Source organism: Sorex fumeus, unplaced genomic scaffold, assembly GCF_029834395.1.
Source record: "Sorex fumeus unplaced genomic scaffold, SorFum_2.1 ptg000122l, whole genome shotgun sequence".
Taxonomy (NCBI): domain Eukaryota; kingdom Metazoa; phylum Chordata; class Mammalia; order Eulipotyphla; family Soricidae; genus Sorex; species Sorex fumeus.
The window spans coordinates 38,572,105-38,597,308 of NW_026606179.1; the positions used below are offsets into that span (position 1 = coordinate 38,572,105).

Here is a 25,204-nt window from a genome sequence, read left to right on the forward strand (position 1 = left end):
GGATTGTCTCTGGGCGGCAGGAAGTCGGGAAGGCGGGCGGCCTGGCGCGCCAAAGCCCCGCGGAGCCAATCGCTCGTCGAACGGCCTCGCTGCCTGGGGCTTCTATTGGTCAATCTAATGTGGGGTCCGCCTCTTCTTCGTTTCGAGACTTCCTATTGGATGATAACTGGGGGGGCGGATCCAGAGAAAAGGCATTCTGGGAGTTAAAGTCTGAGCCGTGGGGCGGGGGAAAAAGCAGCACCACACCGGCTTCAGGCTGGCGCGCGTGGCAACTCGAGAGGAGATGAGTGAGAAACGGGCCGCCGAGCCCGGCCCGAGCCAGGTCGGGAAGAAGAGAAAGAAAGAGGTGAAGGCGGAAATGTCGCGTGCGGTGACGGAAGAGACCTTTAAAGGGCAGATGGCCGAGGCCTGGCGTAGCCGGACGCCGTTCCGCCACGGTAACCGAGCGCTCTGGGAAAGGGGCAGCGGCCACGCAGCGCAGCGCAGCGCAGCGCGCGGGGGCCCGCCGGACGGTCCGTCCCCGCACACACACCCCCCCCCCCCGCCTCGGGGACAAGGATCTTGTCAGAGAGGCCGTCGCCCGCTCCCGCCGGGCCGGCTGCCCCCTTGGGTGCCAGTGCCCTGAAGAGCACCCCGAGAAGAGAAAGTGTCTCGGATAGGCCGGGAGAGTGACAGGAAGGAGAGGTGGGCGTGCAAGCGCTCGGCGCGACTCACAGTAAATAACATTGCTCCCGGGATTAGGTGTCGTGGGACAATGGGTTGAACTTTTTCTTTTTCTTTCTTTTTTTTTTTTTAATTACTTCACATATTTCTTCTGTGAAGTCGGAAAGCTGATTCTCAGTGTCGGCTGACGCGAAGCCTCGCTGCCGCGAAAAGGTGTCTCGAAGCTAAACGCGCTCGTGTTTCCAGTCAACGTCTGGGACCTGGTCGGGGCACTCGAGTTTTTTTTTTTTTTTCCTTGCTTAGTGATGCCAGCGCCAGTGGCCAGAGCATCTGCTGCGAACTGCCCGTGGCCAGGTCCTGGGCGTCCTGGGCTCAGTGTACAGGAGATGACGCCGCGTGACCTGAAGAACGTGTCGCCCCGGGGAAGGAACCGGGCTTGAGCTCTCCGCCTTTGGTGTCACCTTAGAGAACCCTGCTCACCTGCCTCCTGCTCGCCCCACCCCGCCACACTTGCAACAGTTGCCACCCTTTTAGCTTCAGTCGAGTGATTGGAGGAGGAGGCGAGATCCCGTTGCCCCGGAGGTAGCGAACAGCCTAGAAAGTGACCTAGAAAGTGACAGGTGATCGATGCACGTAAAACACAGTGCACCGGGCCTCTGGTAGGCGGTGATGTGGATTGCAGTCTTTCTAAACTGGAACCTAACCCAGGCCACCTGAGGCAGTGTGGGGAAAAGATGGAGGTAGAAATAAAGGAATTAGAGATAACAATTCAACTTTTGTTTTTTTTCTTTAAGTGTTTATGTTGTGACTTTCTGGGGCGGTAACTTGGGGAAAGACAAAGTGGAATTGAGACTTTTTTTCCTCACTCTGGAGAAGCCCCTGTTCTAGTTCAGACGTGTGTTCCTCTCTTTCTCTCCCCTCACATCTCTAAATTTCTTTCAATAAATTTATCTTGCTTCACTAAAAAAAAAAAAAAAGCAAAAGTGGGATTGAAAGAAAATTCGCCAGCCATTATTGCTATTCTCATTTTTAATTCTCATTTTTTAATTTGATGGGTGGGAAATGAACTTAAAATCTAAAATACATTCAGTAAGGAGTCACAAGTTTAAAAACACCCAAAAAGAACAGGAGCCTTATTTTAGTGATATCACCAGCCCTGATCTTAAGCACTAATGTTTTAAAGAGTCACAAGATATACAGCAGATAAGGCTGCACATCCAGGTTCATTCTCCATGCCACCTATGGTCCCCCAACACTGCCAGGAGTGACCTCTGAGCATAGAGCCAGGAATAAACCCAGAGCACTAGCAGGTGTTACCCCAAAGTAAAAATATTGAAAGGGCAGAGGTAAAAAAAAATCTTAATTCTTTCCTCTAATAGACTTTAGGTACTAGGGTTCTGAAAATCATGATTAACTCATTTTATATTTATGATGCCCTATTGAGAGTTAAAAATACAAGAGGCAAAAAGTCATGGATAATGTTTCCCTTTCAACAGATGCTGTTGTCATGGACATGGACCCTTTCCTTCACTGTGTGATCCCAAATTTCATCCAAAACCAAAACTTTGTGGAAGAGCTGCAGAAAGAACTTTTGAACTTGAACTTCCATGAAAAGTGTAATGATCTATATAAGTTCCATCAGGTATTTATGCTCCTTTCACATTAGCTCTTCTTTAGGAGTCCATTGCCCTTAAGCTCATTTGGGACCTTTAAGCTTGAGGTTTAAAAAAATAATAATAAAAATAATAAACTTGAGGTTTTAGATTGAATATGCGTAGGAGAGTCCTTGCCTTGACAAGGTAAGCATTTGGTTGTCCCACTTCAGCCAAGTGTTGACCATGTGTTAGGTACAATGTTCTATGGGACTCTTTGACAGTTTCTGCTCTGTAGAACTTTAAAATTGAAAGTATTGATATTGACAGTGAAGATATCTAATAAGCAAGCCATGGAAATAACTATGTGTAAAAGGCTCACACCTTGTTCTACATGGCCCCTTACCCCATTTCCCAGCACTAAAATGCCTCCCTAACACTTATGGGTACAGTCCTGGAAACCCCAGAGCATTGCTCTATATGACCCTACTGACTCCAGCACCACCAGTTTGATCCTGGTGGCCCTCAGCACCTCTGGGCCCAAAGCCTTCTGCATCAGCAGGCCTGAACATCGAACCACTGGCCATGTAGCACCAAGAGTGGCTCCTCAAACACCCTGAGCACTGACTGGGAGGCCCCTTCCCACAAGAAAGAGAGAAACTTAAGAAGCTATATATATATGTATATGTAACATATACATATATATATTATACAGAGGGATTGGGCTGGAGCGATAGCACAGCGGTAGGGCATTTGCCTTGCGCGCAGCCGGCCTGGCCAAGCTGGGTTCGATTCCTCTGCCCCTCTCGGAGAGCCTGGCAAGCTACCGAGAGTCTCGCCCATAGGGCAAAGCCTGGCAAGCTACCCGTGACATATTCAATGTGCCAAACACAATAACAACAAGTCCCACGATGGAGACGTTACTCGCCCACAGGGCAAAGCCTGGCAAGCTACCCGTGATGTATTGAATATACCAAACACAGTAACAACAAGTCTCACGATGGAGATGTTACTGGGCCCGCTTGAGCAAATTGATGAACAACGGGAAGACAGTGACAGAGAGGTTATGTATATTTTGGGGGTTATATGATGAAGATTCTTAGACTTTAGAATAGTGACATTTTTGTGTTTATATCTTATAGATAGCATGATGTTTTGCATTCTGCTGTATGGTATTACAGCATGTCCTCAGAGAGTTAGAGCCATTATTTTATAATGGACAGTCTAATTTGGCAGAAAATACCACATAAAATTAATATTGGGGTATCTAATGAGTTTTATTTAGGTTTGTCTTCCAAAAGTAAAAAACAAATCTTAATTTCATATAGTCTTTTCTGCCAATTTTCCCAAATACCCCTTAAACCTACCCTCATAGCAGGCCCTCAGTAATTTATTTTATATTGCTTGTTATAATTTGTTAACAATGACCAAAAAATGTTTCCTCAGAAGAATGTTAGTGAAGAATGTGTATCTCACCATGTAGCTGTTAAGCCATTATATAAGAGATTACTAATATGTTGTTATAGATTAAGCTGTCTGTGTTATTTTGTTAATCAGTTTGGTTGCCTTCTACATTACATTTTATCCAATATGGTGTGCGAGACCTGGTTTATCGGTGTTGCAGAGTTTGAGTGGTAGATGTGTGCTCCAGGAAGTCTAACATTTTTAACAAGGTGATATATTTGGAGTTAAATTTTTAACTAGGTGGCATTTGGGGGTGTGTGCCTGAAGTACAGGGAGTTGGGGGGAAGTAGTCTATCCCCAGCTCCATGAAAGCCTGGAGATTTCAGTCATAAAACCCACATACCTGAGTTTTTTCAACAGATTAAGCCTTGGATGAGGCTCTTCACTTCACCAAGCAGTGAAGTCCGGCCAAGAGGATGGTGGCCAATTATGGAGGTTTTTGGCTGCCGGAGCTCACCCGCTCTCCTCTGGGGTGCCCCGGATAACTCAGCCTTGTGGAGATCCAGAAGATTCTCTGAAACTTGTTGATCTCTTTTGAGATTTATTATGAGTCCATGGATCATGACCATGAAAGAGCTTATATGGCACTGGAGGTGGTTCATGGGCATGACTGCTGAGGCTTCCAGAAGTACAGAGATATGGGGGAAGGTAGCTCATCCCTGTCTCAATGAAAGCCTGGTGATTTCAATCATGAACCTCACATACCTGAGTTTTTCAGCTGATCAGTTTCTGCATGAGGCTTGTCCTGAGCAGTGGAGTCCTACCAGGAGCATGGTGGCAATTGTGGAGTTTAGCATAGGTTCATTTAAAACCATAGTTGTCAGCCTTTGTAATCAGGTCAACTTTGATAACATTGGGTCTTTTTTTGCTTGTAGTCTCTGATTCCTAACATTGAGAAGTTACTTTAGTTTTCAGTGCATTTTGGTAGATGAAAATATTTCTGAACTTTGAGTCAGTGAGTGGCAAAATCATGTGTTATGAGGGGAAAAAAGAGCTCATGATTTTAGAATACAGTTAAGTGCTTGGTGAAATTGTTCTGCTAAGAAAGTTTTGTTTCTTGTTTTTTTTTTTTAATATTTTGGTTTGATTTTTGTTGGTTTTTTTTTATCTGTTTTGTTTTGTTTTTTTGCTTTTTGGGTCACACCCGGCAATGCACAGGGGTTATTCCTGGCTTGTGCACTCAGGAATTACTCCTGGCGGTGCTCAGGGGACCATATGTAATGCTGGGAATTGAACCTGTGTCGGCCCCATGCAAGGCAAATGACCTACCCGCTGTGCTATTGCCCCAGCCCCCTGATTTTTGTTGTTGCTTTGTTTTGTACCATGCCCAGTGGTGTTCAGGGCTTACTTATGGCTCTGTGTTCAAGGATCATGCCTGTGGACTTGGGTGACCATATGGAGTGATAGGGATTGAACCCAGGTCAGCCATGTGGAAGGCAAGAACCCTACCAACTATACTATTGTCGTAACCTCAGGAAAGATTTTTCACTGGGCTCACTTCGGGACTGACTTTCATCCTAAGACAGTGAATGTAAAGTCTGCTCCCAGTCTCCTGCCCCTGTCAGCTTTCTTTGTTTCTGCTATGAATTGGCTTGATAATTGAGTCGAAGACATCCTCTAATCTCTAAGACAAATTTATCATTAGAAGTTGCTCAGTATTCTCTTAATTATATCATTGACTCTCTGTCACAGTCTTATTAAGGAATATATTATAACTCCTGTTTTATAGATCTATCAATATTCTTTTCTCTTCTTAATCTTTGCCCTCAACCTAACCAGAACAGAGTTATTATTTTCATCTGAAGTTAAAAATACTCCTGGACTTCAGCTCCTCCCCATTCCTCTGGAGCACTCCTTATGAATTGTTTCTCTTTTCTAAAATTTTTCTTCACCCATTCTGTTAGGCCCCCTGTTCAGACTATACTCATCCAGGTCCCTCAGCTTCCAGATTTTGTACATGCAATTATTGTTTCAAACCTGATTTTACTTGGCCTGTTAGCAGCAGCGTTCTCTTGCTCATCTCTGCATGCTCTGCTCTAGCAAACAAAATTTTGTTTGTTTGGGGGCCACCCCTAAAGGCAATGAGGGCTTACTACTGACTCTGCTCTCAGGCATCACTCCTGGCAGACCCCAGGAATGCCAAGATTAAACCAGGCCATCCACATACAAGGCAAGTTACCTTCCCCCGGACTATCTCCTTACGATTTTTTTTCTATTTATTTTTATTCTCTCCTTACAATTTCTTGAATAAGGGTGGCACATCTCCTGCTCTGGACTTGAGATCTTCTTTGCATAGATGATTCCACCCCTCTTCAGGTCTTAGCTTCACCTCGGTAAAGTCTGCCTCTGACTACCTGATTTATAACTGCAGCCTCTTCCCCACTCAGTACTCTTCATCTCTCTTACTGTGCTATTTTTTTGTGTTGTTGTTGTTAACTTTTATACCAATAGTCAAGTTTCTGTGTTTATTGTCTGACTCCATCAATAAGATTTTAAGCACCACTATAATAACTATTGAATGAATTCACAGAGAGGTTGAATACCATGCCTGAGTCACAGAGCTGCCAAATGAGTGGTACATGCATCAGACTTTAATATTAGACAACCAGGTCCTTAGTGACAGTGTTCTGCTGCCTGAGCACTCAACACAATTGCTCTTCTTGGGATGTCTGATAGATAAATCCTTTTTCTCTTTCTTCGTGATCAAGTCTGACGATTTGAAGAAGAGAAGAGAACCTCACATCTGTGCTTTAAGGTAAGCATATTGTTGGGTGCCCACCATGTGCCAGACAGATTAGTGAGTGCTTTAAATGTTGCATATCACAATCTGCCATTGGAGCACACTGACTCTGTAAAGTTTATTTCAAGAAAAGATATCAGTAAAACTTGAAGGAGCTAAGATTACAGACACAAATCTGATTAGCTCCAAGATCCAAGTTCTTGACAAAAAGACAGTCAGACTTATTATAAGGATACCAGCTTTGGAGATTATATTTTTCACATACAAGGTTGGCTAATATTAAAAATAAAAGCACTAGTGTAGGAATAAGGAAGCCTTTATATACTGTTGTAATCTTCTTAAAAGCTGGTTTTAAAAGATATATTGAAACCCTTAAAATTATGCATCTTGGGGCCGTGAGAGTACGGAGAGTAAGATGTTTGCCTAGCACACAGCTGACCCAGGTTCAATTTCTAGCATCATATATAGTTCCCTAAGCACCACCAGAAGTAATCCCTGAGCTCAGAGTCAGAAGTAAGCCCTGAGTATTGCAGCATATGGGCCCCATGCCACCATAAATCTTTTTGTAGCATAATTCCACTCATTGAAGCATAGAGAGATAGTATAGTGGGTAGACGCTTGCCTTGCATGTGGCTCACCTGTGTTTAATCCCTAGCACCACATATCCACATGTGGTTCCCCAAGCACTGCCAGATATGTGCCCACCCCCACCCCCCTACCTAAATAAATAAATAAATAAATAACACTTGGTTATTGGTGTGCAGAAGACTTTAAAGACTGAAATGTTTAACTCTGACTCCTAGAATTAGAAATTTTTAATGTTTCATTTTACTCACATAGAGTTTCAATAAGCATGTTATAACAGCTGTTTTTGGTCTATACTGGTTATTTTTTCCTTTTTTTTTTTTTCAGTTTAATGATACAGAGTTTTGAGGGCAGTGGGAGGAGGCACAATTTGGGGGGCCACACTGGGTTGACTTCAGGGCTGCTCCTGGCTCTGTGACTCAGGGATCATGCCCACTGGGGCTCCGGGAACCATTTTCGGTACCAAGGATCAAACTCAGGTTGGCTGCCTGAAAGCATGCATCTTACCCATCGTACTAGCTCTCCAACCCTACCAGCTATTCTTGCATATTCTCCTTTTCACTTGACATTTCTATAATACAGTGATAGCTGCATAGATTGTTCTAAATTCTGAATCAGTTGCTCATGTGTCTTACATTCCTTTTGTTGTTGTTTTTGTTTTTTGGGTCACACCAAGTGGTGCTAACGTCTGGTGGGCTCAAGGGATCATCTAGGGTGCCTCGGGTGGGTCCCAAGCAAGGCATTCTGACCCTCTTATATTTCCTTTTTATCTAAACCTTTTTTTCTCTGAGAGTTATTATCGTGCCTTCAGGCATTCTCTTATTAATTCACATCACTCCTCTGGTAAGAATCTCCTAGGAAACTCAGTTACATTCTGTACCCAAAGGATAACAGCCAGATGGTGTGAGAGATGAAATTCCTTGATGGTTATAGAAAAGTAATATTTATATTTCCCAGTTGGGTTTTGTGATTTCTGTCATGAATGCAATTAGTAAATGAGAGTGTTGACAGAAAACCAAGCCTGTCCTGGTGACATTTTCTTTGAATGACTTTGGAAGCACTTACTCTGGCGTGATCCCTCAGCACAGCTGGGTGTAGCCCAAAAAACAAATAAAAATATAAGAGGTCAAAAATGAGCACAACATTTTCTGGAATTTTTTGGTTTGTGTCATGTATAGTAAAAGATAATAAAATCTTTCGCCAACTGGAAGACTTGATATTTAGGTATGAAAAGCACAATTGAGGTTTTGGGGGGGTGGGGGAGGGAGTGTGGTTCACCCCAGCAGAGCTCAGGGGCGGGGGGGCCACTTCCAGCAGTATTAGCCCAGTGTAAGGTCTTGAGATATGCCCAGAGTGTGGCAGTGTTTGAACCACCCTGGTTACACCTGACAGTGCTGGTGGAGGTGGGGAGTCCTGTAGTGCCAGGATCGAACTCAGGATCTTGCACATGCAGGGCACAGACTCTACCTGCTTGAGCTGTTGTCCTGGCTCCCACACTTGCATTTTATGGAAATGTCTACTCCGCACATTTGAACTAGAATGATTTTTTAAAACTTAATTAAGTTTCTTGATGTGAAGAAAAAGAAATGAAACAAAATGTTAAAATATTTAAAAATTAGATATCCTTTAGTTCATTAAGGATAACATGATTTCTAAACTCATTAAAGAGGCTCCTCTGCACAGGGCCATTTTAGTAGTAAATTGAAATGTCCATTATTTATGGGATGGACTCCTGTGGAGTTCTGATACTTTGAACCATTATTATAACATTCACCATTATTCTAATTAAGCATTTCTGATCTACACAGTGTCAACAAAGAGCTCATTGCACAGGACAATTATTATTTATTATGGTACCAGTGGTAATAATGAGATCATGTCTAAAAGTGAGTGACTTTGTAATGGAATGGAAAGGTCATTATTAAGGTCAGACTGCTGTCGTGAGAGAGCACACTATAAACTTAGGAAGAAGAAAAAGAAATGAAACTATAAAACAAAAACATTTTACAGAAATAAACTTAACATTTATTTCTCTGGGAATCTCAATCCTTAAACTCGGCTGAAGAGATAGTATAGGGGTTAAGCACTTGCCTTGCACACAGCCATCCAGGTTCAGTCCCCAGCACCGTATATGGTCCCTTGAGCACAGGAATGATTCCTGAGCACAGAGCAAAGCCCTGAGTACTTCTGGGTGTGGCCCCAAACCCACCCCTCAACAAATATATAAATAAACTGATGAACATTCTCAGAATTGATCTCATGAATAAAATGCAAACTAAAGGGGAAAATGGTTGTGCTATTGATGCAGTTGGAGTCCACACTAAGATTTAACAAGTTATCTTTTGGTTTGGTTTGGTTTGGTTTAGTTTGGGGTCACACCCAGCAATGCTCCAGAGTTACTCCTGACCTGCACTCAGGTTTATTCCTGGTGGTGCTCAGGAAATTATATGGGAAACCAGGGATCAAACTCAGGTCAGCTGTGTGCTGGGGAAGCACGCTACCAACTGGACTATATTATATTGTCCAGCCCCTTAAAAAGTTCTTTGACTCACATTTCTAGGAAAATTCTATATGAAGATTTTCGAATCTGGATTTCTGACATTTCTAAGACGGACCTGGAATCAACCATTGACATGTCCTGTGCTAAATATGAATTTTCAGGTAAGAGAGATAACAGACACGTCCTAGTGTCTATGAAATCAAAAAACCTTCAACTAAACAGTGATGGAAAAATAATATCAGTGTACCAAAATCTTAGTTAATATGTCCCTACATAGCTTGGAACTTTTTTTTTAATTTGTTTTTTGTTTTTGTTTTGGTGCCATACCTGGCAATCAGGTTACTTTTGACTCTGCACTCAGAAATTACTTCTGGTGGTACTCAGGAACCATTTGGGATGCTGAGGATCAAACCTGGTTGTCCACATGCAATACTATCCAAACCAATAACTTGGCACTTCTCAATAGCAAAGATCTGACTTATTTAAACATAGAAGCTAACCATTATATTGGAAGGTATAAGTAATATTTCTCTACAAAAATATTGAAAGCAATTGGCTTCAGTATTTGCATATTTCCAAAAAAAATTGCAGTTTTGCCTATATACCAACTTCACATACATTAGTCCAAATTTAGAGGTGAACTTCTAGAATCTGTTCTTAGACTTCCTGGGGATTGCTGGGGATGTAGCTCCATGGTAAAGTGCACATTTTTTTTGTATACATGAGGCAAGTGTTGATAAAACAAAAAACAAAACAGGAAAACATTGTTTATTCTTAGACTTCCTAGTAAACAGTTGTCTCCCTCACTGCCATCTCTTCCTGGAGGGTGGGAGGGGACTCAGCCGTCAGAGAGCATTTTGGAATCACTCCCAATGGTGCTTGTGGGACTGAGCAGGGATCAGCTGCATCCAAGTGCTTTATCTCCTGTACTACCTCTCCATTAAGCTCTTTTTTTATTGAAGGTAGCACTGCACTGTAGCGCTGTCCTCCCGTTGCTTATCAATTTGCTCGAGCGGGCACCAGTAATGTCTCCATTGTGAGACTTGTTGTTACTCTTTTTGGCATATCAAATAATCACGAGTAGCTTGCCAGGCTTTGCCCTGCGGGCAGGACACTCGGTAATTTGCCAGGCTCTCCAAGAGGGGGCGGAAGAATTGAACCTGGGTTGGCCACATGCAAGGCAAACACCCTACCCACTGTGCTAGGTAATAAGTGAATATATTCTTAAAGAATACAGATAATAGAGAATTGTAAACCATAATCATCCCCTTCCCCATCACTCCCTTTCTCCCATACATATCCATTATCCCAGTTGGGTGCATCTTTTCAGATTCTTTTTGGAGCATAATATAAGTAGCTTTTTGAAAATGTTTAGTTTTTTTTTTTTAATTATTATTTAGTCACCCTGAAATTGCAGAGTTATTCATGATAGACTGGAGTGATAGCACAGCGGTAGGGTGTTTGCCTTGTGCACAGCCACCCTGGGCGAGCCGGGGTCGATTCCTCTACCCCTCTCGGAGAGCCCGGCAAGCTACCAAGAGTATCTTGCCTGCACGGCAAAGCCTGGGAAGCTCCCCGTGACGTATTCAATATGCCAAAACACAGTAACAAGAAGTCTCAAAATGGAGACATTACTGGGCCTGCTCGAGCAAATCGATGAACAATGGGAGGACCATGTTTGTTTTTGTGTTTATTCATGATAGGGTTTCAGACACACAGTGCTTCAACACCAATCCCCTTATCAGGGTCCATTTTGTATCATTTGTGCCCCCACTCCCCCTTTGCCTGACCTTTGGCTTTTTTGTCTAGAAGGATAAGTATTCTGTTGTGTTGTTTTAGTAAATACCAACTTGAGTCATTCTTACACATTGTAGGTAAGTAGAAATTGATCACCTTTTTGTTGTTGTTGTTGCTGTTGTTTTTTGGTCAAACCTAGGGTGTCCCATGTGCAAGGCAATTGCTGTACCCTAACCAACTTAGTAGTAACACATGGATGAGCATATCATCTGCTCTTCCCCCACCACTCCACCTGCAGGATAAAGCCCAGGACCTATTGCAAGCCAGGGATAGGGATCATATTGTTACCATTAAAGTGATATTTCAGGACACTTTTTCGGTAATTCCTTCAAAGACATTTTGCTACATGATAGTAATAAACTAATAGTTGGGAAATTAACACTGATACGTCATTCCCATCTGATCCACAAGCTGCACTCAAGTTTCATTATTTAATTCTATATAATAAAGCAAAGGATCTGATCTGGATTTCATGCTGCATTTAGTTTTCATGTCTAGTCAAGAATAGTCCTTTTCTCCTTACTTAATACCCATGATATTAATCCTTCTGAAGATTGACAGGTTATTTTGCAAAACTTTCCTCCATTTAGGTTTGTTGGATGCTTCCTCACAATTAGGTTAATTGTATCTTGGGCAGGAATATTACTGAATTATGTGTTGCATATATCAAGTGGCTGGAGCAATAGCACAGCGGGTAGGGTGTTTGCCCTGCACATGGTCGACCTGGTTTCGATTCCTCCATCCCTCTCAGAGAGCCCGGCAAGCTACCGAGAGTATCTTGCCTGCACAGCAGAGCCTGGCAAGGTTCCCGTGGCGTATTCAATATGCCAAAAACAGTAACCAACAAGTCTCACAATGGAGACGTTACTGGCGCCTGCTCAAGCAAATCGATGAACAATGGGAGGACAGTGCTATAGTGCATATTATCAAATGGTACATGCTTTCTAAATGTCATTATTATGACAGTAATAAATGTCATATTACTAGTGATACTGGCTTTGATCATATGATTAAAATGATGGCTGATGTCATTTTCTCTGTAAACTTTAAGAGCCATGCCCGATGGTTTGGATGGTTTGGGGGCCCTTGGGGGTACTCCTGGCTCAGTGCTGGGAAGTCACTCCCCATAGAGCTTGGGGCATCATGTGATACCAGAAGATGTGCCTTGGATTCTTGCATATGTGGCATGCACTCAGCCTGTGGAGGTCTCTTCCCAGCCCTGTAAACTTGTCCTTTCCTTGTTTAGTATTTTGTCAGGAGATATTTAAGACTATGTAAATATTCCATTTACCCATTTATTATATGGTGAAACTCTTACAGTCCAGAATTAAGTAGCTATCGAAAGTGATGACAAGTGTGTATGTTGATAAGGAAAAACATTTGTTATATAATTTTTCAAAAGCTGACCACAAAATAATCACTATAGGATACCTTTTTTTTTTTTTTCGGGGGGATACCACACATTCGGTGGTGCTTGGCATATTCCTGGCTCTGTGCTCAGGATCTTCTGGTGAGGTTTGGGAGGCCATAATGTGGAACAGTTGGACCTAGGTCTGCTAAATACCATTTGTTAAGAAAGCATACACATGTCAGGGTGCAGAACATGGCAGAGCACTTTCCTGATATGCCCAAGGCTCTGAATTGAGTCCCTGGCACTGTCTGCCTACCCATGCCCATCATTGTCGGGTATAACCCAGGTGTCCCCCAGCACAACAGCACTGGAGTTCCCCCTAGGTACCACTGGGGGTAACCACTATTTTAAAAAGGGTTGCAGATATAGCACAGTGGTTAGGCGCTTTCCTTGCACAAAGCCTGAGCCCTATCAGGAGTGATCCCTGAGCACAGAGCCAGGAATAAGCTCTTGAGCTCTTTCTAATTTTCTTTTTGGGTATAACCCAAAAAGAAAATTAGGAAAAAGAGCAAAACCATCTAAGGGGCTAAGGATATCTCAGTTGTAGAGCTCCCGCCTTGCATGCACAAGGCTGGTGAGTACATGAGTTGGAACCTGGGCACCAACTCACATGCCTGAGTGTGATCCCAGCAGCTATGTTGTATGGGATCCCTGGTTCCACAACTGAGTTTAATCTTCTGCAAACCACAGCCCAGGTGTGACCCCCGGTCATGACTGGGAAAGAAGCAAATACACGTTTGTGAGAAAAATATTGAAAGAATATACTTTCAAGGACCAGTGTGTAAGTCACTTGCCTTGCACATGGCTGATCTAAGTTCGATCCCTGGCACCCCATATGATCCCCTGTGCTACCAGGAACTAATCCCTGAGTACAAAGCCAGGAGCATATCCTCAGCACCACTGGGTATGGCCCAAAAAACAACAACTAAAAGAATATACTTTTAAATATGTTCTTAATTATCTCTGAATTGATCTGATATATATGGATCTAGCATGTTAGTGTATATTTAGTGTTCTGGAGTTTTCCCCCCAGTGCCAGGGGATCAAACCCCAGGACTTCACAGGTAGTACTTTACACACCAAGTGCTTCACAAACCAAATCTCTTGATTTCTATATTTCTGTAATTAATGGAGAAGAAATGTGTGTCATTTTAAAGTTTGAAGGAGTCACCATTACCAAGGCATGTCATTAATAATGGCATAACTTATCAGCTGCCCGTTGTCTGCAGAGGGAGATTAAGTGTGCATTAATTGTTGCAGATGCCCTGCTCTGCCATGATGATGAGCTGGAAGGGCGACGGATTGCCTTCATTCTTTACCTAGTTCCTCCCTGGGACCAGAGCTTGGGTGGCACCCTGGATCTGTACAATGTGAATGGTAAGATGATCACGTACTGTTTAACATCAAAAGCCTCTTAGAAATTCTGATACAAAATGTACTTCTCAAAGGAGAAGAAACTTATTCCTTCTAGTGACCATCTAGGAGGAAATGGCAGCTGAGACAGCCACCTCTCTTAAACTGTATTTTAAATGATCATTAATCCAGAGATAAGTTAGAAGATTTTAAGATGTGGAAAAGTTGGCCCCAATTCAGAACAGTGAACATGAAAGCAAAGCTTTCTTGATTTGTGGATGTGATTCTGCCAGGGCCTGTTCATTGGGCAGGAAGTTGGGGTTATTGTTTTGAATGGCTGACACCAGAAAACCTTCGTAACTTATTTCAGCCATCATCGCTGAAGTAATAGGACAGTGGGTAGGATGCTTGCCTTCTATGCAGCTGACCCAGGTTCGATCCCTGACATCTCTGAGGTCCCTTGAGTCCCACCAGGAGTAATTCCTGAGTGTAGAATTAGGAGTAGCCCCTGAACATCACAAGATACGGCCTAAAAAGAAAAAAGAAAAAAAGCCTTATTTTTCAACCTTCACTCGTAATGGATGGATGGTATAGCCAAGACAAATGTCACATTGCAGAACTAGCAAGTAAGAGAAAAACAGATGAAAGGGGACTAGGTATTTTGAGATCTGCCAGGTATGTCTAGGTACCTGGGGACATTTGGGATTGTCAAGGTGAAGTGAGGCTGCCTGGAAGTGGTCCCAAATAATGAAAGTCCGTTGATGGATATGTTCTCTCCTGGTGCAGAGCACTTTCAGCCGAAGCAGATTGTCAAGTCTCTTGTCCCTTCATGGAACACATTGGTTTTCTTTGAAGTGTCTCCAGTATCCTTTCACCAGGTAAAAAAAAGTTAGCCTCAAGTATAAAAGAACTAAGGTTGTGCTTTTTAATCACCCGCCCCCCATCTGAATGGGAGAGATTCCCATTGTCTTAGCTGAGCCAGTTGTGTTTGGACCTAGCGTGAAGGATCTTGAAGTCTGTGTGTTCGACTAGTGATCTTCCTCCTGGTTGTTTGGTTCAAGTGTTGTTGGCCCTGTTCTTTCAGGTGTCTGAAGTCCTCTCTGAAGAAAAGTCTCGTTTGTCCATAAGTGGCTGGTTTCACGGTCCTTCAATAACCAGACCTCCCATGTACTTTGAGCCTCTCCTACCTCGGAGTCCTCACATTCCTCAAGATGTAAGTGACAGAATTGATCTGTTACTGGGATTCTTGTCTTAGAGCTGTCATATACTAGTTTCTGCTGTGGTTGTGTGTTTAGTTTTGGCAGGGGGAGTGGTGGGAGGAGGTAACGGGGTGGGGCACATCTGGCAGTACTCAGAGCTTACTCCTGGCTCTGTGCTCAGATATTACTGTAGGGTCTTGGGACCATATGGGGTCCTGAGAATTGAACCCCAGTCAACAGCATGCAAGGCAAGTGCCCTACCCGCAGTCCTATCACCACTGCTCTGGTCTTATATGGGACTATTCTGATTATAAAACTAGACTTTGAATTTCCCCTTCCGTTTATCTTAAATAAACTTTGGATAGTGTCCTTCACAGACAGTATGTTTAACAGGGAAAAAAATTACAGCATGAGAATTTGTGTGTCTCCTAGTAGGGTTAAGCAGGAACTAATGCAATAGGAATTTACTAACTTGCCTTTACATCTGATGCTTTACATCAGCATGAAATCTTGTATGAGTGGATCAACCCTACTTACCTGGACATGGATTACCAAATTCAGATTCAAGAAGAGTTTGAAGAAAGTTCCGAAATTCTCCTCAAGGAGTTCCTTAAGGTAGGCTGGTATATCCTGTTCTGTGGATCTCATTTAGCATGCAGTCTTGCCTCTTGGATGGTAGGTGAATAGTAATAAAAGCTGGGGCCAGAGAGGTAGCACAGCTTACAAATTAAAGACTGTATTCTCATTTTATCATGAAGGTATTTGAAAGATTAAGCAATTTGACAGAAGATGCTTAAAGAAATAGCCTAAATTGGTACTCTGATCTCTTAGCTAAACATGCTGACAGTTTAGCTAGCTCTTTCCCTAGCTTCCTCCTATTACACCAGGTCTAGGGTATTTTGCATTGATTCTTTTAGGAATCAACAGAATTATTCTGCAGAGCTGCTAAATCTGCAGGACCATTGTGAGCTCAGAGATTGACAAACTATGTTTGATTTATTTTTATCCTTTTTCAGCCTGAGAAATTTGCCAAGGTCTGTGAGGCTTTGGAGAAAGGAGATGTGAAGTGGAACAGCCGGGGTCCCCCTAATAAAAGGTAGAGCCTCTCATCCAAGGCTTTTGCTTCTGCACTTGGCATTTGCCTGTTTCATCTATAAGACTCTCCTCAGTCGGACATTTACCCTAATGATCCTCCCTTCCCAGGGCAGCCAGTAGCAGGCCCTCACAAAATCTCATGGTGACAACTGGTGCTTTGGTGACCCCACCAAGATTCAGGGAGAGCCTTTTTTCCATGATGAACACTGCGGCTTCGTTGCCTTTCAGGTTCTATGACAAGGCTGAGGAAAGCAATCTTCCCGACATACTGAAGGACTGCATGGTGTTATTCCGCTCCGAGGCGTTTTTCCTGCTACTCTCCAACTTCACAGGTCTGAGGCTTCACTTCCTGGCACCTTCCGAAGATGAGACTGAGGACAAGAAAGAGGGAGAAACTTCCGCTGCTTTGGCTGACACTGAAGAAGGTACTAGCCATAGTTCCTCAGAGCCAGAGGTGGATCCAGCGGCCGGTGGCAGCAGCAGCCGGCAGAGTGGGGAACAGAGCATCCCGGACTCAGGAGATGTCACAGAGGAGGACGCAGCAAAGGAAGGTAGGCTTTCGCTCTGATCTGTCACTACTTCCCTTCCATCATCTTTCACTCACAGGGGTTACTCCTGGCTCTGCTAGTAATGTTTGCATTTAGGAAACCTTTTTTTTGCAAGATAGCTACTTCATAAAAAATGTATTATAAACAAAGAATGAAAAATTAAATTCCCCCTTTCCAAGTAGACCTGGTAGTTTCAGAAAGTCACTCCAGGCTGGAGTGGGTAGATCAACTGAAGGTTTGTGGGTATGGTTTTCCTTTACTTCTAAGTAGCATTCCCTTGCAACAGTGGCATCAGGCTTTTTTCTGGTTGCTTGTCTAGAGTAACACCCCTTTTCTGCTCAGGAGGTGTTCCTGGCAGTGCTTGGGAAGAGTTGGGAGGACCTTGTGTTGTCAGAAATCAAACCCAGGCCTTCTGCATACAAAGAATGTGCTCAGCCCGTTGGGCTTGCTCTGTAGCTTTACTCTTATGTTCTTTTAGAATCCAGTGTTCCCATGTGCCACGGAGAGTTGAGGGGTTGGAAGACTGGTCACTACACACTAATCTATGACAACATCAAGACTGAATTTGCCCTGGACTTACTTTTCTACTGCGGCTGTGAAGGTAAGAGGAAGGTGGGGGAAACAGTGAATGTTCAGAAGAGGGAGCATCTCTCCCATGGGACCCTCTCCTGAATCAGCTGAGAAACAATTTGCCATGGTCATGAGCTCTAGTCACAGGGATTTCGTTTTGGAAGTATCTTTGGGTCCTGAGTTATAGGCTTATAACTCAAATTAGAATTTTTATCTGTGACAGAGCTATAGGATATGAACCAAACCATAATTTTCCTTCACAGAGCCAACCTCCCAGAGTCCAGGTCTATGGCTTTTATGTAACTTTTGCCAGGCATATTTTAATTATTAGCTTTCTGTTCTTGGTATTGACTAGTTAATGATTTTCCCAACTCCTACCCAATAATCCACAATATAAGCAGATGCTATAACCAAGGAGAACTTTCTGAATGCATTTTCTTTGTCTTCATTGTAAGGCTGGGATCCAGAGTTTGGGGGTTTTACTTGCTACATTGCCAAAGGTGAAGATGAAGAGGTAAGTTGCTTCAGACAACAAACTATGGTTTTTAATTCTTGAAGTTTTCATTCTTCATAGCCCAATTTTTATAACCCACCAATATCTTAAGCTGATTAAATCCTTGTTATATTGCCTACAATAGTAGAAAGTAGTCATTTCTAGTAGAAAGTAGTCACTGTGGAATAAAGATGGTAAAGGATAATCACTGAGCATTCATTCTACCCTACTGAAAATTCCCAAAGAAAGTGATGCCATCCCACTATTCATCCTTGTAGGAAGAAGCAGAAGCATTAGGTGGAATCTTTGTGACTCACCGTTATATGGTTTGTATGTTATTGTTTAGAATGAGGCTTGCTGGAAAGTGTCTTGATGGCCAGAGCAAAAGTTCTTAATAATACTTTTCCTCCAACCCCGAATTTGGGGCCACATCCAGATGTGCTCAAGAGCAATTACAGATGTGCTGCTCAGGTGTGCTCAGGTGCCTCTGTCAGCAGTGTGCGGAGGACAAGGACTGCCAGGAATCAGACCTAGAGCTCCCACATGCAAAGCATGCAATACCAGTTCTTTGAGCCATATCCCTGGCCTAATCACAGATCCCCATCTCTCGTCTTAAGTTCTTGCTATTAGGAACCATTTTAATGTTCACTGCTAAGTCACTAACGAAGTGGTGTTGAGAACAAGCTCTTGTTCTTATGTGTCGTTGTATATTTATGCCTATTTCAGCTGCTAACAGTGAATCCAGAAAACAACTCTTTGGCATTGGTCTACAGAGATAAAGAGACACTGAAATTTGTCAAGCACATTAACCATCGAAGCCTTGAACAAAAGAAAACCATCCCCAACAGAACAGGTTTCTGGGACTTTTCATTTGTTTATTATGAATGACAAGACAGGACAGAGTGGAAAGACGCCCTTCATCGCGCTGCCTGGAAGAGCACGGCAGGAAGAGGAGCAGAGCTGCAGAGGGTGGTGTGCGGCAGTGCCCTCAGCCTCTGTACCTGCAGATCAGCCCCAGATGAGAACAGACTGGCAGCTGAGCCCCGCCGTCAGGAAGGACCAGGACTTTTTTCAACCAGCGGGACATTTCTACAGGCCAGCAATTGAAAACTACTGTCCTGCGACAATGTTCTTAGAACTGTGTGTGGTTGTCCTTTAGTAAAACTCACCATAATTGTCCATAGTCTAGACCTAGCACTTGGAGCTAGAGACTTACTCAAATTAAAAGGGACAAAAAGGATTTTTTTTTGTCTTTTGGGTTCATTGTCCATATCACATTTTTCTGTATATCCATTTTGTTCTGCATGCAACCTTCTCCGGCATTGATGTTCACAACTCTTCTTTCCAAATTGAAACTGTTCCTAGTAGACTGACTACCCATTTTTCTTTCCTCCCCCACACTTTCCCTCAATTTATTTGTTTAAACTTGGTTTAAACTTGGTAAAAAGACTCAACCAATAAGATCAATTTATATAGCTATTTATATAAATTTTTCAGACAATAAAACAGAGGATGAAATATAAAATTCAGCTATTTCTATTTTTTTTTTCCAATACCTACATGGTAGTGGAGCATTTACATGATCCCGATAATGGAAACAGCTTTTTAACCTTAGGATAGTGATACCCAAGAGGGATTACAAATACTTTATTACTGATGTTTTAAATTCAGAGTTTACCTCTTGGGCTGGAGCGATAGCACAGCGGTAGGGCGTTTGCCTTGCACGCAGCCAACATGGCCGACCCGAGTTCAATTCCTCCACCCCTCTCGGAGAGCCCGGCAAGCTACCGAGAGTATCTCGCCCGCACGGCAGAGCCTGGCAAGCTACCCGTGACATATTCGATATGCCAAAACACAGTAACAACAAAAGTCTCCAATGGAGACGTTACTGGGCCCGCTCGAGCAAATCGATGAACAACGGAGGACAGTGACAGTGACCTCTTAAATTCGTGAAGAACTTCAAAAGTTAATCCCTGGGGTTATAGTTCAGCAGGGAGGGTGCTTGCCTTGCACATGTGTAACCCAGATTCAATCCCTGGAATCCCCATATGGTTCCTGAGCCCCACCAGGAGTTCAGAGCCAGGAGTAAGCCCTGAGCACTGCTGGGTGTGGCCCCCAAATAAATAAAAAGGTATTCCCAATGCTACTACTTTTATTCACTTGTTTCTAATTAACACCCTCCTGTGGTATAAACCCAGTGGCAATGTGAAAGCCAGGAACATGAAAGCATCTTGTGTGCCAAGCAGTTTGAGGTTCGTATTAGTAAAATCCAAGATACCCAACTTGTCTGATTCAGGAGCGCTGAGTCTGAATTTTGGCATAATACACAAGTTTAAATTTTGTTATGTGTTTATTAGTACTCCTTAATTTCTGTGTCTATGGTTTAGCCACACAACACACACACTATTGAAAAAAAGGAATTTTGGTGTCCACAGAAGAGTGAGTCCCTGAAGCCAGCTGTTACTGTCAGTTACATCATCTGCAGCTATGTCTCTGGACTGAGATGGTGTAACCTGCAGGTAGCTTTTATGCACTGGAGATACATAGTGATCCAGAAGTTTCTGATACATAATGTTAAGAAATACTAAGTTTTCCTTAATTTCATTCTGCATCTGGATTTTTAGGGCCTGTTGCCAATGTTCAACTACTATTAAGCATCAAATAAGGTAAATAAAGCAAGCATTTTGTTTGTTTTTTTTGGTCCACACCCTGTGATCGATGCTCGGGTTACTCCTGGCTTAGAAATTACTCTTGGTGGTGCTCAGGAGACCATAAGGAATGCTGGGGACAGAACTTGGCTCGGCCGTGTGAAAGGCAAGTGCCTTACCCACTGTACTACCAGTCCTACCCATAAAGCAGGAAATTTTTGACTTTTCAGATAAAGCTATGTTCATGTCTCCATGGTATCTCAATTCTTTTACTTCTGGTTTGGGGGCCATATGTGGCAGTAAAGGCTGTACTCAGTCTGTTCATGTACACTCAGGCCTTTCTCCGTTAATAGTGAACTTTTATTAAAAGAAGGGTTCCCCCCATTTGCTATTTTTAATTATGTAATTATTTTTAGTTACATAAGTCATGCATTTTATTTCATTCAAAATAACTGAAATGTGTGAAAATATAAATAATGGTCCCCAAAATCTTAGTATCTGTGATAAACACTGGTTTGAGGGCCACACCCAGCAATGCTGAGAGGTTACTCCTGTGCTCAGGAATAACTTCTGGGTGGGTGGAGCCACATGGATGCTGGGGATGGAACCCAGGTCAGCTGCATGCAAGGTAAGCACCCTCCCCACTGTAGTCTGTCTCCTGCCCCTGTGATAAACAGTTTGAAATGTATCAACAACTCTTATTTTCCAGAGTGTCCTTCTCTGTGCTTCCAGTTTCAATAAACCACAAGTTCTTGTGCAAGATGAGGAATTCTTAAATGAAGCAGCAGCCTCTGTGGGATGCACGATTCCTTATACACTGGCCCACCTTGATGAGAGTCAGCATCTGGGCCTGCAAGCACTCTGCCTTCCCCTGCATATCTCTCAGGCTATTTGGGCCTTTGGGCAAGATGTCACATCACCATCAAAGGTCACAGCTTTTAATGGTCTTCACAGGCTCCAGTGCATGTTTCTGGGTTCTAGCTTGTGATTCTTCCCAGCTTTATCTTTTCTAAGTGCCTGTCTGATGGGTTCAAGTTCCAACATCAGTAAGGAATGTGGAATCTTACAGATTACACCCCTTTGCACAACTAAGACCAAATCTAACAGCCCTTCACAGGTTAATCATACTGGAAATGAGTTATTTCCATGGTCTGGGGAGCTGCTTATTAGCATCGTTAGGGAAAAGAACGAGTTTAAGGAAGGCCCTTATAAATTATCTGACCTGCAGTTTCTAATTTTAAAGATATGGAAACTGTCATCTAGAAGAGGAAGAGGCTGTTAGTTTTGAAACCTGGCTTTTCTGCTCAATCACTGCATCCCCAACACAAGTGACAGTGGGGATTTTCTTCTCACAGAATACCAAAATAAGTCAGTGCTGGACGACCTCTCCCAGCATTTCTTTGAAGAGCAGCTTTTGGCTAGAATGGCTCTTCAATAGCATTGTGGACATACCACTCCAAAAAAACTAGAAAATGCGAGGGTTCTTGCTTGAGAAGCACATCACAGGAGGCACTCTCCAGCCTGCGCTGACTTATACCTTCCCAAAAGAACAAGGGGCATCCGCAGATTCAATCCACATGACAGTTCTGAAAATTACTTTGGAATTGACCATGTAGCACCACTTTAGGAAAAGCAGACATCTGTGTCATAAATAAGGTGATTCAGGAACAGGGACCAAATAGGCAAGAGGCAAAAAGCAGAAGAGACTGCAAAAACTTTAGTTTTCTTTCTTTTTTTGGTGGGGGAATGGGAGACAGGGTGTTGGGCCATACCGGGAGTACTCAGTCTTCCTCCACCCAGCTGGGAGGCTGGGGAGACTGTAACTTAGTTGTCAAAGTGAAGTTGGAGGGGCTAGAGAGAGCTCAGCAAGTTACAGAATGTGTTTCGCATATAGAAAGGCACTAGAGGGCTACCTGAGCACTGCCAGGAGCAAACCCTAACAAGCTGAGTGTGGTCCCAATCCAAGAAACAAGAATGAAAATAAAAGTCAAAGAATGATTTTTCAGTCTTATTTTATGTTTTTGTCTTGAGACCACACCCAGCAGTGCTGGTTCTCATGGATCACTTGTGGCAGAGCTCTGCAACCATATAGGATGTCAGGGCTCTAACACTGATCGGCAGCATACAAGGCAAGTGCCTTTCTCACTGTGCCCTGGTTTGATCCCCAGCACCCTACATAGTCCCTGAGCACTTCCAGGTGTGACTCAAAAACAAAACCAAACAAACAAAAATAGGGCAACAAACTAGAGAAGGAATTGATACACCAGATTTTCACATCCTTAAGCTAAACATGATGACATCTAATTAAAAAGATGATTAAATGTTTTCTATATATTTCATCTCATCACACTTTTACTTGGGAATAGCTTGAAATAGCATAAAAATGGGCCGTAATTTACTCTTTTTTGGCGGGGGAAGCACATGCAAGGTCTAGGGATAATCAGCTCAGTGTGAACCTAATGGTTCGATGCTTGGACCCAGTGGTATTAGGGGGCCACCAGAACAAGCCTGGTGTTGTTCGAGGACCCCATGCAATGCCAGGGATAATGCTCAGAGCTTATGCATGTGAGGCAAGTGCTTCAGACCTTAGCCCTACCTCCCCGATCTCCCAAGTGTTTGTTTTAAACCTCCACATCATGACTTACAAACTGTCAGATCCTGTAGCAAACATTCTGTGAACTCAGAGATGCTGATATCAAGAGAATTGATGTGAAAGTAGCCCATTTACTATTATCTGTAGCCTTTACATAATAAACTAAAATCAAGACAATTAAAGGGACCCTGTTTGTTGTCTTTGAGTTCACCCTTTGAACCTTGTCTTGAAATTTTTTAGGTCTGAGAAAGATGCTTTTTGGCAGCAGAACAAAAAGAATGCACGTTGGTGACATTCTATTAAAGTCCCTAAAAATGAAGTCATACAATTTAAAATTGGTCCCAGTTGGAAATCTGAATATCAGAAGGTACAGACTGGCCTGGTCAGAACAGAGAAGACAACTGCGGAGCTCAGGCGTGCCAGGCAGGCTGGGGCAAGGGCTCAGTGGTCCTGTGCAAGGCTTACAAGGTAAGTCCATCGATTCAACGCCTGGCATGGCACAATATGTTTTGTTTCGAAGTCTGGGATGATGCCAGGTAATCTCTGCAGCTCAGTTTCTTCATCTTTCAAACAGACATGCTACTCTACAACTTCAGAAATTAATATAACTATAATACGGTATAGGTGGGTCCTCTTTTGTTCATGAAAGTGAAAATGCCAAACGAACACTGCAGGGCAGAGTCACAGGAACATTAGCTGCACCTCTCTACAGCTCACAGTTCAGAACTGGGAGGGTATGGCTAAGTGTCTGGGAGAAGGAAGGTAACAAGCTTATGAGAAGGCGAAAGGCGTCATCCCCCAACCCCTCTGAATGCTGATTACTGTTTTAATCTTAAACTAGTCCTGGAACTACCTTCAAGTGAAATCTTAATAATTAGGGGAAGAATTTCCGGCTGTTGGCTTAACACCAGCTTTCTCTTGCTCATAGGCTCAGAGCTAGAGAACACTTCGTGGTCTCAATGCAGTGAAGTGTAGCCATATTTGCTAATGGAATGTGAATAAAAATGACAAAGGGCTGTTTTCTGACCACAGCTTTTAAAAGCTGCTTTCCCACTGGCATGGATTATAAATAACTAAGTCTCAGCCAGGATAACTCTTAATAGGTTCCAAGTGAGGGAATTAAGCCCTAATGCTCTAAAGTATTCATTATATGCAGTGAATTGAAAAACAGACACTGAAATCTTTTGGGGAGGGGGAAAGGAGAGATGTTTTGTTTTGTTACTATATCAGGTAATGCTCAGGGGCTATTCTAGGCCTGGTTTGATCCTACAGAGCTCCGGTACCATGCAACGCCTGGAATGGAACGTGTGCCTCCTGCATGCAAAGAATGCTCTCAGCCCACTGAGCTACCTCTCCAGCCCACTGAAATTATTTTTAGGAAGCTTATTTCTCTAAAGAAGTCAAGGTGAGAATGTTGCCCTTGAGGATGATACAGCTACAAGGTCAAAAGAATACAATTCCCTGGGGCTGGAGCAATAGTACAGCAGGTAGGGTGTTTCCCTTGCACAAGGCCAACCCGGGTTCGATTCCCAGCATCCCACATGGTCCCCTGAGCACAGCCAGGATTCTTGAGTACAAAGCCAGGAGTAACCCCTGTGCATCGCCGGGTGTGACCCAAAAAGAAAAAGGAAAAAAAAAAACGATTCCCTGAGTAACCATAAATTAAATTCTGGCAAAAAATAAATGAATTCCAAAGTCTGAGGCCCACTGATTTCAGTACTAATGCTACTCCAACTAATACATTACCATATATTCATTCTCCCTTAACAAATGAGTTGTTTACACCCCCTCTCAGTGATTAAAAAAAAAGCACCCACATTAAAGACCCATTTTTGTTTTTCTTCACATACTATCAATGATTTACTCAGTTTTGGTAGGGTTATATATATATTACAATCAGTTAATACAAAGTGCAACATTTTTAAATGCTAATGAAAAAAATCTTTTAATTAC

General features: G+C 43.0%; 1 protein-coding gene across 1 annotated transcript; it reads left to right on the top strand.

Moving 5' to 3' along the window:
* Nucleotides 1–239: 239 nt before the first annotated feature.
* On the top strand, nt 240–19,615 carry OGFOD1 (2-oxoglutarate and iron dependent oxygenase domain containing 1). The gene is made up of 13 exons (XM_056136430.1): nt 240–437; nt 2,160–2,305; nt 6,428–6,474; nt 9,605–9,705; nt 14,013–14,129; nt 14,892–14,983; nt 15,190–15,318; nt 15,806–15,919; nt 16,321–16,400; nt 16,628–16,950; nt 17,426–17,548; nt 17,973–18,031; nt 18,737–19,615. Exons 1-13 carry the CDS (start codon nt 284–286, stop codon nt 18,896–18,898), a joined length of 1,647 nt encoding a protein of 548 aa, XP_055992405.1. The 5' UTR covers nt 240–283; the 3' UTR covers nt 18,899–19,615.
* Nucleotides 19,616–25,204: the final 5,589 nt, after the last annotated feature.

Bases quoted from the DNA above. Each gene is read 5' to 3' on its own strand.
- OGFOD1 (XM_056136430.1), top strand. From the start codon at position 284: ATGAGTGAGAAACGGGCCGCCGAGCCCGGCCCGAGCCAGGTCGGGAAG. The intron at 438-2,159 runs GTAACCGAGCGC...CCCTTTCAACAG, and splicing joins CCGGACGCCGTTCCGCCACG to ATGCTGTTGTCATGGACATG. The intron at 6,475-9,604 runs GTAAGCATATTG...TCACATTTCTAG, and splicing joins CCTCACATCTGTGCTTTAAG to GAAAATTCTATATGAAGATT.